We start from the raw sequence: 14,673 nt of genomic DNA on the forward strand, positions 1-14,673 counted from the left end.
GATACATTTACAAATGAATGAGTTCTATGCATATTTTTTAATTTAAAAAAAATTCCAAAAATGATGCAAAAAGACAAGGTATTAATTTAAATTGATTAAACTTCCAGTCATTAATTCAAAGTTGTTTTTCTATGGTTTATTAGGCCTGTTATGAAATAGAAAAATTAAGTTTATTTTACACTGCAAAACGATCATCTTTACGTAGAGAACGCAGGAGCGCGTTCACGAGAATATAACTCCGGGATTGCACATTAAGGTTGGTGTTCAGCCGACAGTTTTCTAGGAGTAATATTACATCCATAAAAGTGCAACACCGCGGCGTCATTCGGACGGAGTCATAGGTAACGTTTCAACTGGAGCTGCTGCAGGTGAAGTTTACACCTATGAAAACTAGGAAAGCACCTTAACGGATAAGATGGGTGGCTCTTAAAAGAGCCGTTTGGGTGGAAGTCCGGTTATGCTCTACTTGGAGCTGGTGTACTTGGTGACGGCCTTGGTGCCCTCAGACACGGCGTGTTTGGCCAGCTCTCCGGGCAGCAGCAGACGCACGGCGGTCTGGATCTCTCTCGAGGTGATGGTGGAGCGCTTGTTGTAGTGAGCGAGACGAGACGACTCACCGGCGATGCGCTCAAAGATGTCGTTGACGAAAGAGTTCATGATCCCCATCGCCTTCGAAGATATGCCGGTGTCAGGATGAACCTGCTTCAGCACTTTGTACACGTAGATAGCGTAGCTCTCCTTCCTGGACTTTCTGCGCTTCTTTCCTCCTTTAGCGGCGGTCTTAGTGACGGCCTTCTTGGATCCCTTCTTGGGAGCAGACTTCGCTGGTTCAGGCATGTTGATGCTGACGAGACGATGACCCCAACGACTCAGACAGAGACATATATTGACTCACCTATGCTAATTTTCCAGGAGATATGGCGCCTTCTGATTGCGTGTTTTCATAGACCGAAACCATAAACTCGCATGTGATTGGACAACACGAAGTATCACGAGCGGAAGCAGGGCCAATCACAGGCGGTGACTTGATAGCCCCACCCACCGCTCCGTGTTCGAACGACATCAGCCGTTATGAATGAATAAGCTTGCTTGGTTTCAGTTCCCGCTCTTTTTGTCTCAGATATCGCGCATGTGCTTTCTAAACCGCTTAATATAATTAATATAATAATAAGGAGAGCAACGACGATTAGACACTAATTTTCCTCTGCTGTCCTGCCAATTTCACTTCTGCTCCATTGCCATCTGATAGTGTTTTCTTTTTGATTGGCAAATCACTCCAATTCATAGAAAACGACAAAGGAGCAAATGAAAATGCCATGCAAGACAAAAATAAACATGCTCTCGTTCTGTGCGCTATCGGAAGAATTGCCTAACCTTACACCAGCTCTTAATTTTGAAAATCAATGTCCAGCTCTGAAACATGAAAACACAGAGATCGGTGTGCAATAAAAACTTTTAGGGTTCTCTTTTTTAGAGTTCAATCGCCTAGGTTTAATTGTTACTTTTCACGTTTAAGGCCATTATTTTAACATGTTTTATCGTTTATCATGCTCTGTAGTAATGGGAACGTAAAACGAACAAAACACAGCCGGGCAAGATTTCTTAAAAGATTAAGGCAGTGTTAATTCCGTTAAGCGTTACAGTGGAAGTTCTCTCGTTCAGTGTGATTTTGGTGGCTCTTAAAAGAGCCTTTGGGATGGGTTTCGAGACTTGTGAAATCAGGCGTTTAAGCGCGCTCTCCACGGATGCGGCGGGCCAGCTGGATGTCTTTGGGCATGATGGTGACTCTCTTGGCGTGGATGGCGCACAGGTTGGTGTCCTCGAACAGACCGACCAGATAAGCCTCGCTGGACTCCTGCAGGGCCATGACGGCGGAGCTCTGGAAGCGCAGGTCCGTCTTGAAGTCCTGAGCGATCTCTCGCACCAGACGCTGGAAGGGCAGCTTGCGGATCAGCAGCTCGGTGGACTTCTGGTAGCGACGGATCTCTCGCAGAGCCACGGTGCCGGGCCTGTAGCGGTGAGGCTTCTTGACGCCGCCGGTGGCTGGAGCGCTCTTACGGGCGGCTTTGGTGGCGAGCTGCTTTCTCGGGGCTTTGCCTCCGGTTGATTTACGAGCCGTCTGCTTGGTTCTTGCCATTGCTGCGATGCACTTTTTACCTTATTCAGGATACAAGAAGAAACTGCTACGTTGAGTTGCGCGTCTGGTTTTAAAGCATCATGCGACCACGAGCCTGTGGCGTCATAAAGGGGCAGACACTCGTGATTGGCTGAGGTGTGACGTCTGCGCGTCACTGCTAACCAATGACTGCGCAGCTCTTGTTCTAAAAATGGGGCGCTTTACGATTCCCATTCAAAAAGCTTTATTGCTTTTTCATAGCCTTTGTTTACGCATCAAAAATACACACCCACACTAAACACACTCTTTGCAGGTTTCATAGTTACGTTTTATTTATTCATTATTCATTTAGAGCCTTGTAAGATTTTAAACCAATCCGCGAACTTCCCTCCAACACCCATCGCCAGTGCCACGCCTCCACAACCGGCTTCGGATCGCGCTGCTTTTAGACTAAACAGAACACGAGAGCAAACGTACAAGAAATTGTGAAGGAGGATTTAATAAGTTTAAAATAATTGTAATAATAAAAAACGTCAATGCAATAAAATAATATATATGACTGGACCGATGTAGAACTTTTGTCAAGATGTGTTAAACCTCAAGACATAACTGATTGCCTTTCACGATGTTACACAGTGGGTGTGTGATTATTTTACATGCAGGCTTATATATACATACACTTAAACTATGCAGCAACGCATTTAAACATTTAAACGACGACGTCCAGAAATCGACGCATTTAGACGTCCAGAAGATGACGAATTTAGACAATTTATAATTTAATTAAGATATATATATATATATATATATATATGTATATATATATATATATATATATATATAATATAATATATATAGTTCTTAACCTAATTAAATTTAGATCAATGAACCATTAAAGCTGTTCGCTATAATAAACGTGAATAACTCGTGGCTTTTATAAATTCAGTCAACGTATAACGTACTGAGTCGAGGTAAACTCAGACACAGTCTTACAGTAATTCACTTCCAAAATAGTCAAACTGCGGATTTTTTGCTCTTTCTTTGGAGTAAGTGGGTGGCTCTGAAAAGAGCCTTTGGGGGATAAAACAGATGATATTTATTTCTTCTTGGGGGCTGCCTTTTTGGGCTTGGCAGCTTTTGGCTTTGCTGCCTTGGGTTTGGCAGCCTTGGCTTTTTTGGGGCTCTTGGCTGCTTTCTTGGGTGCGGCCAGCTTCTTCGCCTTCTTGGGGCTCTTCGTCGCCTTCTTGGCAGCTGCAGCGGCGGGTTTCTTGGCCTTCTTGGGCGATTTCTTAGCGGCGGGCTTCTTTGCCGCTGCGCTCTTGGGCTTCTTGGCTGCAGCGGGTTTCTTGGCCGCGGGCTTCTTCGCTTTGGGAGCCGCTTTCTTCGCCGGTTTTTTCTTGGTCTCGGTTTGCTTCTTGCTTATCTTGAAGGAGCCGGAGGCGCCGGTCCCTTTGACCTGCAGCAGGGCGCCTTTAGTCACCAGGCTCTTGATGGCGAGCTTGACGCGGGAGTTGTTCTTCTCCACGTCGTAGCCGCCGGCGGCGAGAGCTTTCTTCAGGGCGGCGAGCGACACGCCGCTCCTCTCCTTGGACGCGGACACGGCTTTGAGGATCAGCTCACCGACGCCTGGACCTGCTTTCTTGGCTTTGGCGGCGGACTTCTTCTTGGGCGCTTTGGCCGGCGGGGCGGCAGCGGCCGGGGCTGGAGCGGTTTCTGCCATTTTGCAGAGCGGATTTACAGTCTATCAAACGCTGAGTTCAAAGATGAGTGTCGCTCGAGCAGCACTGCGCTCTTAAACAACACATGAGAACCTTATAGACTCAACCCGAGCCGCTCGGTGTCTGCGCGCCTCCGCGAGCACCTCGCGCTTGTGTTTTCTTCTCCTACATTGAAGGGCAAAACTCGAGTGGCAAAACAGTTTGACGCAGTAAAAACCAAGCGAACACCGAGCAGAGGTTCTTGGCTTTCTTTGGAGACTAAAACACGCGGCGAGGAAATGTTCCTTTTGACCTGATCGGGACAAACTCAAGGCGAGCATCAGCTACGACACAAAGCCGCGTGTAAATTTAATGCCTTGTTTAACTGGAAAAGTTGATAAAAGATTAAAATCTTCCTCTGTGTGTTTCAGAAACAGTTTGAAAATGCATTTGATGTAAGGTGCATCAGTGAAGGGCGTGTGCAGTGTTTCATACAGCTGTTGTTTTGGGCAGCTTGAAGCACAAACACCCGGAGTCGGCTTGTGACTCGTGTCAAGAGAGAGGCCCGTTCCAGGAAGTAGATTTTCTTTCCGTAGTCTTTCGCGGTGCATAGAATGTCCAAATATAATTATCCAGCAAACATTTGGACGTCTTTTGACCGTTGAAAAGACGTCCGTCCGACACGTCCCGTCATGGTTGAAACAGTTCCAAAATGAAAGTTGAACCGACGTCTTCTGGATGTGAACTGCACGTCTTTTCTGCACGTCTTCTGGACGTCTAAATGCGTCGATTTCTGGATGTCGTCGTTTAAATGTTTAAATGCGTTGCTGCATAGTTTAAGTGTATGTATATATAAGCCTGCATGTAAAATAATCACACACCCACTGTGTAACATCGTGAAAGGCAATTATGTCTTGAGGTTTAACACATCTTGACAAAAGTTCTAGATCGGTCCAGTCAGACCTGAACGTCCATAAAACATCTTAATCAAGTGTACATCACAAACAAGAACACATTATTTGTGGACGTATGCAAAAAAAAAGAAGCATGTTCTGATTTAGCACATTTTATTGTTTTTGAACAGTTTAGCATCTGTTAACCAAACTAAAATACCAATTACAAAATACTGAATTATTATATAAAGGGATAGTTTACCCAAAAATGAAAATTCTGTCATTTACTCACCCTCATGTTTCAAACCTGTATACCTTTCTATGTTCTGACGATATTGTTTTCACGTTTGCTTTACTGGGTCAATGACCAATAAGAATCTCTGAGATGATTAAAATCTATTTAAAAAATTAGTTTTTCAATGTAATCTTTGTATCCATTCTGTACTTTTCTGTATTCTGTACTGTATTTTCGTCAGAAATATGATTTAATGAGGGTCATCACTGAATAAAAAGTGCTGAAATTCTCAATACTCAAGTCCATTATTATTGTCAAAACTTTCTATTTTCGCAGCATTTGTTTATTAATGTTTTTATTAATTGCATTTATTTTTAAATAATTTAATCATATAAATAATATTAATAATATTATATTTGAACGTGGCATAACCACCTTGCAGGAGCCATTGTTGTCATGTGACAAGAAAATCATAAAACATAGAAGACCCTCATCATAAAATATGTTTGAAATCATTGCTATTTATAAAATCAAAGTAGCGTAAATGATCTTAAACTATATAGAACCGACATGAATTAAAATATTACATTTCTGAGAATGCGTTCACGTGTTTTCGACTAAAATGTTAAAAGATGGTTTCTTTTTATCATGTCTTTATTAATCTTGTCATTTACTTACACAGTTGTCTTATAAAAACACAGATATTTGGAACCAAGCAGATCTCACAATCCATTAACTGCCATTGTAGGAAAAATGATTATGATCATAACATGAGGGTGAGAAAATTATGACTATTTGCATTTTTGGGTGAACTATCCCTTAAACACATTACAGTAGTTTGGCTCATTTCTTGTAACCTCCACCCTCATCTCTTCCTGGAGCGAGCTTCAGGTGTTCTGCCATCGCTGCATCAGTCTCAGAGCCTCCACCTCTTCACAGCATCTGAGGGAAGAGAATATATATTTATTTTTTAAATAAATAAAATAAAAAATTTGACATAAATAACATTGTTATTTTCAAAATATCTTCATGTTCTACAGCTAAAAAAAATGAATAAATAAATAAAAAACCTTGGAACAAGATGAATGAATCATGAATGAAACATGAATGAAACATTAGAAAAAGGTAATCAACATGCATTAGATTTTATTTTTATTGTATAAAAGATGTTGTGTTTTAATGTGTTGCCGTTGAGAAACACTCTTAACCGGGTGTGTAACTGGGTGAAAGTGAACAGGACACTTCTGATAAGACAGGAGGGCTGTGATGTCCCCTGAATAATTAATTAAAGCGTACCAATAAAAATTACATCAATATAAGTAACTTTTAGCCTGCTAACGTTAGCCAATTTTAGCCATACTCAGTGAATTTCAGTTGACAACGTGGGCATCATTTCTCTCGGTTCCTTCGTGTCAAACAAGTAAAACTCTAGCACGTTAATCAAATAATACAAAATGTACTTACCCAACAGTAGATTTTATATAATATATATCGATACATCTCCCTCCACGAGTCCTCTTCTAGTCCTCTCCGGAACCGGAAAACCCCGAGATCTCGCGAGAAAATCTATCCTATCGCGGGATTTTGTAATATATATATATATATATATATATATATATTTTAACAAAATGCACAGGGGATACAGAATCAAGCACAAAAAATAAAAAAATAATACAGTACACCCAGAGTAAAGCAAGGCAGTAGAAAAGGGATAGTCTACTAAAAAAAAAAACAATTCACAAAAGATTCATAGACATTACAAATACAAAAGATGAATAAAGAATTTTGTAATATCACGAAATATATTACTATGTTTTGTGTCTACATCTTGGCAGCACCGTTTTGGCAATTACATCCAACTCAGACCGAAATGGTGACCGGATATATATCTGTATTACATGTATATGCATAGATTCCATAAAAATAATAACAACGAATACATAAAACAGGTTGAAATGATGACTAAATTGTAGCATGGCAATCACTTGACCACACTGGGCAGTTTGTGATTATAATTTATTTAAACAAGATAAAGTAAATATATTTAACATATATTTACAGCACATAAATTGTTTTCCTGCTAGTCTTGCTTGGAGTCTTTTCACAACCGTGACAAGACGTGTAAAAGACGTCAGTGGACGTCTATTCACAACCTCTTTAAAACCTCTTAAAAACTACTTGGTGCACTTAAATTAATTATTGCAGTATTAATCAAGGTGTAAGCACAGCTTTTGCATATTCCACAAGGATTTCACAGAGGGTCACGATGGACGTGTAATGCACGTGTAAAAGACGTCAAATAGTGACGTCCTCTCACAACCGATTCACAACACGGGTAAATAGTGAACTACACGCAGCTAAAAGTCAAAGAAACAATTATACATGCAACCCCATAGAACTATAGACATGTACAAACATATCTGAATGCATTTTTAGGAAATGTTCTGTGTTACATATTTCTACCGATTTATGCCATCATACCGCGACTATTTTTGGCCGGCCACACGACGTCGCCATCGGACCAATGTTTGCTGGGTATTAACATACCTGGCCTTGGGTCATAAATTGTGATTTGTGGTTACAGTAACAGCATCTAAGTCAATACTGTGTTGATACTATGCATTTGTGATTATACTGTTGAAAAGTGTGACACCGTGCACTTGTGCAATTCACATAGGCCTAATTTGTATTGATTCATGATAAAGCATCGGTGAAGATAGCTTGAACGCTCATTCATTTAATATCATCCTTTACAAAATTAAATATGAAAAAGAAAAAGATAAGAACAAAAGATAAGAAAAAACTACAGTTGGCATACAGTAAAACATCAACTGGAGTGTTCCTCACTGCACTTGTGTGTGTGTGTGTGTGTGTGTGTGTTTGTGTGTGTGTTTTATCAAACTTGTCTCCTGGATTTGGCCACAAGTTCTCATCAACATCATGGATGTTTTCATTAGCTGAACATCTTCTTGCCTGTCAAATTGCATGCATCGTCCATCGCCTGGAGAAGAATGACTTGTGAGCGTTTCTACTGTGAACCTTTCACCTCCATGTGAGTGATGGGAAGTTCGAATCATTTTACAGACTCAGACCTTTGAGTCTCATTCAGCAAAATGAATGAATCTTTTTTCGAGTCATTTCATTCATTTTGTTCATTTTATCAAATATAATAAAAATGGTATATGTTTCCTAACGTTTACTAGTACTTACGCAAATGTCCACACTACAAACAATGTGAAACTATAATGCTATAATAAACAGAAAAGATTAATTTGTTTACCTGGGTTTTCAGGTTATGATTAGCTCACCTCTTATCTGACCAGTCTCCGGGTTTGAGTTAACCAATGCAGTCTGAGCCGGAAAGAGAATTGATTAGTTAATCTCATGAGTCTTTCAGTTTGAGTCGTTCCTTTATCACTTGATGGACCCATGACCATAGACTGGAGTTACCCTGGCAACAAATCTGTGTGTATATTATTACTATTATTGTGAGGAAGAAATAGCGGGGCAGATGATCCCAGCGTTCGGATGAGATCGAGCTCACGTTGGCTCAAACCCACATGCATTGGTCTCTCCTCATTCTCCCACCTAAAACAGCGTCCTTCTGCAAACGACCTGGTCTCATTCGGTGGGTCAGAAGATGAGCCGCTAGATGACAGCATGTCATTAGCAGCCACAGATGCCAAGGATTGGTCGGGCTCGACTCAGGACCCCACCCCCTTGACGTCTACCAGTCGGTCGATGCCAGGACTTTCTGTGGATAACTGATCTGTGTCCTCTCTAACACCTGTTTCACACATAATCCGTCTGCAGTGCGTATGCAGTCCGTGTGCGTTACGTATGTGGCACTGAAGCAGCACGGACTCATTGTGCTTTCACACAAGACGCATTGCTGTTTAAGCCACAAAACACAACATTTGTCTATTATTTTGATATCAAATCATGTAAAAAAGAAAAAAAAAATCCAAAAGCTTTTTCAGCATTGTGATACTCTTTCATCACAGTACAGTAACAATGTTTCATAGAAATATTTAAATTCAAATATAAACAACGTATTACCAGAGACAGTTTATAAGAGACATGCCACTTCCTCAATCCTCAATACAACTATATAAGGAAAACCCGTAACGGCAAAGATGGCGGTTGTGTGCACATGTCCCGCCCCTCCCACTGGAAAGCCAATCATCTGCTTTTAACAGTCAAACAGGGAAACATTTAGAGCCTATTGTCTGGTTCCACTGACGCGCACAGTTGAGGAACCCTTGTGCATGAGTAGTAAAGTTATAACCTGTGGGGAAAAAGCCGTTTTAAACCTTATTTTGGGGCAAAGTCATCAAAAACTTTCTGCGATTTTTATCATATTTCACTGCTGTTTCTATACATGCAGTTTTTATGTCCCGGTGACCAGTGAAAGTGCAGTTCTAACTCTCTGCCCATTCATTTAGATAGGAGCTGGTCTTGTTATTCTGAAATAGCTGCCCGGAGGCATTGCCAAGATAGCGGCCGAGTGGCACAACTTGCCTGAAAGGACTTTGGTATTACTCATGCATTTGACTGCTAGGTTTTTAGAATAAGTTGCTGAAACAAGCTGCAACACATTTAAACACAACATTAGCCTACTTTTCTTGTTAGGCTATCAACATTTAAAATTAAAACTCACCACTGACAGAAACAGTCGACTCTCGTGCCTTTTGCATTTAAATCTTTATTACACGCAATCCAATGGGTCTTAAATAACTTTGTTTTTCTGCCTCTATAAAAGTGCATATATAATGTTGCCTTGTTTCTCTAAAGTTGTTCTTTTTCTTGTTTTAAATCTAGCCAAAACCCAAGTGTTGCGTGTGAAACACAGTAGGCTTTAATTAGTATACATTTATTGTGAAATGACTGCATTTCCGTGTCAATCCATGTTCATTTTTACCGCGAACAATGCGCTGTCACTTTAATTCAGCACATGCAGCACAGCAAAAATAGACTCGGTACGTAAATGATCGCTGCACTGCTGCAGACGCACTGCTCCTGGAACGCACTGACGGACTGCAACCCCATGCAGTATGAACGCTGGAATCCGTTAACATGGGTGCGTAAAAAAATATGCAACGCATACGCACTGCAGACGGAGTATGTGTGAAACGGGCGTAAGGCCGTAGAAGAACTTGGGCTGGAGTGGTCTGCACCTGAGGAGCCCTCACGCAGCCAACTAGATGAGTGGCTCCTGCCGGGACGCCACCAGGCCCCTCCCCAGAGTTGCCACTTCTTCCCTGAGGACCATGAGGAGCTCACGAAGTCGTGACGTTCCCCTTACTCTGCCCGCCTCAAAACATCTGCCTTACTGCGGTTGATGGCGCGGGGCAGAAGGGCTATGAAAAGATCCCTCCAGTGGAGTTAGCAGTGGCCGCACATCCGTGCCCGCCTGCTGTCATTGGATGGAAGTCTAAGTCGACCCTTCCATCCAAGCCATGCCGGACAACTTCGGCTCTCGCGGGACGAGTTTATGCCTCAGCCAGCCAGACTGCTTCAGCACTGCACTCCATGGCAATTCTTCAAGTGTACCAGGCCAACATCCTCCGCAACATGGACGAAGTGGGGCACAACCCGGCCACATTTAAGGAGTTGTGCAGCGCTACGGACCTGGCCCTGTGCTCTATTAAGGCTACCGCCCAGGCTATTGGGCATTCAATTGCCAGCTTGGTGGTGTTGGAACGCTACCTCTGGCTTAATCTGACAGAGATTAACGATGCAGATAAAACAGTGTTCCTCAACTTCCCTGCTTGTCTCTTCGGCCCCGCTGTGGATGGGTTTGCTGAGCGCTTCACCGCTACACAAAAGTCATCCCAGGCTATGCTAAACTTTCCGCCCAAGTGCTCATCTTCATCTGCCTCGAGTCGCCCCAAGCCAGCGCCGACTCAGCAGTCTGGTAAAACGACATTGCCGGAAAACCAGTTCACACCAGATAGTTCTGCACCCGGCGCCTCAGGAAGAGGGTGAGGCTAAGTGCCGCTGTGGACCACCCTCCAAATTGCCTCGTCTAACCTTCCCGTCACCCCGTTTGGTTCTGGGTGCCCAAAGCGATGTGTTTGTTGCCTGCACAGAGCCCAACATAGTGCCCTGGCAGTGCACCGCTGTTATAGCAAACTCAATAAAACACAAACATACTCTAAGAGAGAGCAAATTTCCACTTCCACTATTTACAAGCACTACAGTTCCTTACAGAGACTCAGTTCCTGAACCAATTCAACCCCTCGCCACGTGGGCAGAGGCATGGCAGGCCATCCCTGGAGTGTCAGAATGGGTGTTGAAAACAATAATATTAGGTTACGTACTGCAATTAGCTCGGAGGCCCCCATTATTCAACAGCATGGTCCTATCCTCTGTGACAGGCGAGGATGTGCATGTCCTTTGCTCAGAGGTAAAATCTATGCTAGTGAAAAGGGCCATAGAAGTGGTCACCCTAGAGCAGAGCAGGTCAGGCTTCTACAGTCGGTACTTCTTTGTACCCTTTGTCCTCATTCAGAATGATCACTTTGAAGCAGTGTTATTTTCCATGGATTTGAAAGATGCTTACTTTCACATCCAGATAGCCCGCCATCACAGGCGCTTCTTGAGATTTGCTTGCGAGGGAGTGGCATATCAGTACACAGTCCTTTCATTCGGGCTGTCCCTGGCTCCCTGCACTTTTACGAAGTGCATAGATGTGGCTCTGTCCCCTCTGAGACAGAGGGGAATGTCAGAGGCAGAGCTGGTGGCTCACAGATCTCTCCTTCACAACCACCTAGAGTGTTTGGGGCTCAGGATAAATTTTTCCAAGAGCTTGTTGTCCCCCAGCCAGTGTATCTCGTTCTTGGGGACAATTTTTAACTCGACCCATATGAGGGCCATAGCCTCTGAAGATGCCAGGTCTCATGAGCCACTACAATTTTGGCTAAAACCATGCCTGGCAGCAGGGTCACCACATGATCAAGGTGAGCCAGGTGTGCAGTGCAACCCTGGCCCCATGGACGAAGCCCAGCTGGTACAAGCAGGAGGCAGCGGTGGGGATAGTTGGCAGGTGGAAAGTCATCTTCATGGATGCATCCAACCTTCCGACCTTTGGCTTCTGGGCGAGTACAGAAAGAAAACTCCATATCAACCGCCTGGAAATGCTGGCTGTATGTTGAGCTCTCTATGCTTTTTTACCACTCCTGGCAGGGAACCACATCCTAGTCCGGAGGGACAGTATGACTGGTGTCCTTCATAAGTCACCTAGGTGCTCAAAATCCTTATTCACTCTAGTGAAAAGTATCCTGATGTGGGCCCAGGACCACCTGCTCTCGCTGAGGGGAATGCATGTGCAGGGCATTCTGAACACTGCGGCAGAGAAGTTGTCCCAGGGCAACCTCCCCTCAGAGGAGTGGAGGCTCCATCCCAGACTGTTCAAAGGATTTGGGATGTATTTGTGATGGCTTTGTGAGGTCAACCTTTTCACCTCCGAATATAATTATCATTGCTCAATATATTTTTCAAAAGTCAAGGATGCTCTGGCCCACGACTGGCCCAGTCTCCTCCTTTATGTTTTCCCTCGATCGCTCAGATCCCCCAGGCCCACAAGGTCCCCCTTTCAGCCCCTCTTTGGAGGAGCCAACCATGGCTCTTGGACCTGTCACAGCTGTCGCTAGCAGAGCCATGGTTGATCCCCTTGAGACGGGACCTCCTCTCTCAAGCAAACGGAATGATATGGCATCCCAGACCCAAGCTGGGGGCTCTCCATGCATGGCCTCTCAACGAGAGTCAGTAGACCTCCCAGAGAGCATCATGAATACCATATTACAGGCTAGAGCTCCATCAACAAGGCGCCTCTATAGCCTTAAATGGTCGGTTTTCACCGCCTGGTGCACACCAAGGGGTGATGATCCATTCACTTGTGACACATCTCAGATATTGACCTTCCTCCAAGACTTACTGGATAGGGGCCATACTCCTTCTACACTTAGGATGGGTCTATGTTGCGGCTATCGCAGCCTCTCATGCTCCTATAGCCAGGCTGTCTGTGGGTAAAAAAAACAACTTGGTTGTTAGTTTTCTGAAGGAGTCCAGAAGGCAGAACTCTCCTCGCCCCTTCACGATCCCACATTGGACCTATCCACGGTTCTTAGGGGCCACAAAGAGCCACCCTTCAAACCACTTCAGACTGCCAACTTACATACTCTTTTGCTGAAAACCGCTCTGTCTCCCTCTTGTCTTGAGTACGGGCCTGGCAACTCCAAGGACATCCTGAAGCCAAGGAACGGGTATGTCCTGAAGTTTCTCTCCACTCAGTATAGAGACCAGATTGTTGTTCACTCCATGCTTCCTCCTCCTCAGGATGTTTAGGAGTTGAATTTACTCTGCCCTGGACTTTAAGAGCCTACATTGACCATTCCGCCTCTTTTCTACAGTCAGAACAGCTCTTTGTGTGCTTCGGAGGCCGCACCAAGGGTCATTGGTCTCAAAGCCAAGGCTATCCAGATGGGTAGTGGACGCGATAGCTCTTGCTTACTCATCCTCCGGGCTCCAATGTCTGATAGGTGTTAGAGCACTCTCCACAAGGGGCATGGCCTCCTCATGGGCTTGGTCTAGTGGAATGTCTATCACAGAAATCTGTGCGGCGGCCGGCTGGGCCTCACCGTCCACATCTGTCAGGTTCAGGTTAAGGTCCCTGGGGTTAGCTTTGTCCCTACATGTTCGAAGGCCTCTTGGTGCCTGAACTGTAGGAGATCAACAATATTACTGGTGTAATTACATCCCCGACTGGTCTGGGATGTTTTAGGTATTCATTATAAGCCCTTCTTAGTGCTCTGGGTGAATACATCTTTCCTGATAGCAAGGCATGATTGTATTGTCCCCATAGCATCTCAGCCTAACGGCTTATGATGCAGTATGAGTGTTACATCTAAAGGGAACGTACTCGGTTACTAACATAACCTAGGTTCCCGTAGATACATAACGAGTACTGCATACTTTACCGTGCTATACGTAAGGACACTTCATGTCATCCCTTCAGTCTAATTGAATCAGTTTGCCTAGATGAGACGGCCACTCATATAGCCCAATGCCCTGCCCCTTTTGGTGGGTTCGGGTAGGCTCGCTCACCATTGGTTTGTTTCTATCAAACTCCACAAACCAATGGTTGTGCAATTTCACCGCGTGATTGAAAAAGGCTGCAGAAATCGAAGAAAAGGGACTTTTCCCTGTAGCGTCTCAGCCTAAGGGCTTACTACACAGTTCTTATTCCATATCTAAGGGAACCAAGGTAACGTTAACGGACAACCTTCTCTCCCCACTGCTCTTTTCTCTGAACATGAATGACTGCACTTCAGAGGACCCCTCTGTCAAGCTCCTGAAGTTTGCAGATGACACTACAGTCGTCAGCCTCATTAAGGACGGTGACGAGTCTGCTTACAGACAGGAGGTTAAGCAGCTGATGTCTAGTGCAGTCTTGACAACCTGGAGCTGAACACATTCAAAACTGGGGAGATGTAGTGGACTTCAGAAGAAACCACCCCTGCACTCCCCAAGAACAGTTAAAGTCAGTACATACATGGGAGTACATTATATTTTCTATAGAAAATGCAGATCCATGACAAAAAATATATAAGTATATTAGAATAAAATAAACATAACCTTGTTATAATAGTGTTTTATAATTAAGTTAGGTACTCCTCTCAATAAAATGTAGTGACTCAAAATGTGCTCAACCACTTGGTCGAATAGGCA

At 43.8% G+C, this 14,673-nt stretch overlaps 3 protein-coding genes across 3 annotated transcripts in view; all 3 read right to left on the minus strand.

Annotated features, from left to right (window-relative positions):
- LOC132125334 (histone H2B) overlaps nt 1–977 on the minus strand; it is a 471,182-nt gene extending 470,205 nt beyond the window's left edge. The window contains exon 1 of the mRNA XM_059536713.1: nt 392–977. Coding sequence (XP_059392696.1) covers nt 463–837 — 375 coding nt within the window. The 5' untranslated portion in view covers nt 838–977 and the 3' untranslated portion in view covers nt 392–462. The remainder of the gene's footprint in view (nt 1–391) is intronic.
- A 690-nt stretch (nt 978–1,667) lies between these two features.
- On the minus strand, nt 1,668–2,321 carry LOC132125327 (histone H3-like). The gene has a single exon (XM_059536705.1). The coding sequence runs from the start codon at nt 2,135–2,137 to the stop codon at nt 1,727–1,729; it is 411 nt and encodes a 136-aa protein (XP_059392688.1). The 5' UTR covers nt 2,138–2,321; the 3' UTR covers nt 1,668–1,726.
- A 786-nt stretch (nt 2,322–3,107) lies between these two features.
- On the minus strand, nt 3,108–3,911 carry LOC132124889 (histone H1-like). Its single transcript, XM_059536037.1, has one exon. It carries the CDS (start codon nt 3,834–3,836, stop codon nt 3,213–3,215), a length of 624 nt encoding a protein of 207 aa, XP_059392020.1. The 5' UTR covers nt 3,837–3,911; the 3' UTR covers nt 3,108–3,212.
- Between the last annotated feature and the right edge of the window lie 10,762 nt (nt 3,912–14,673).

Source organism: Carassius carassius, chromosome 43 (genome assembly GCF_963082965.1).
Source record: "Carassius carassius chromosome 43, fCarCar2.1, whole genome shotgun sequence".
NCBI lineage: Eukaryota > Metazoa > Chordata > Actinopteri > Cypriniformes > Cyprinidae > Carassius > Carassius carassius.

Bases quoted from the DNA above. Each gene is read 5' to 3' on its own strand.
- LOC132125327 (XM_059536705.1), bottom strand. From the start codon at position 2,137: ATGGCAAGAACCAAGCAGACGGCTCGTAAATCAACCGGAGGCAAAGCC.
- LOC132124889 (XM_059536037.1), bottom strand. From the start codon at position 3,836: ATGGCAGAAACCGCTCCAGCCCCGGCCGCTGCCGCCCCGCCGGCCAAA.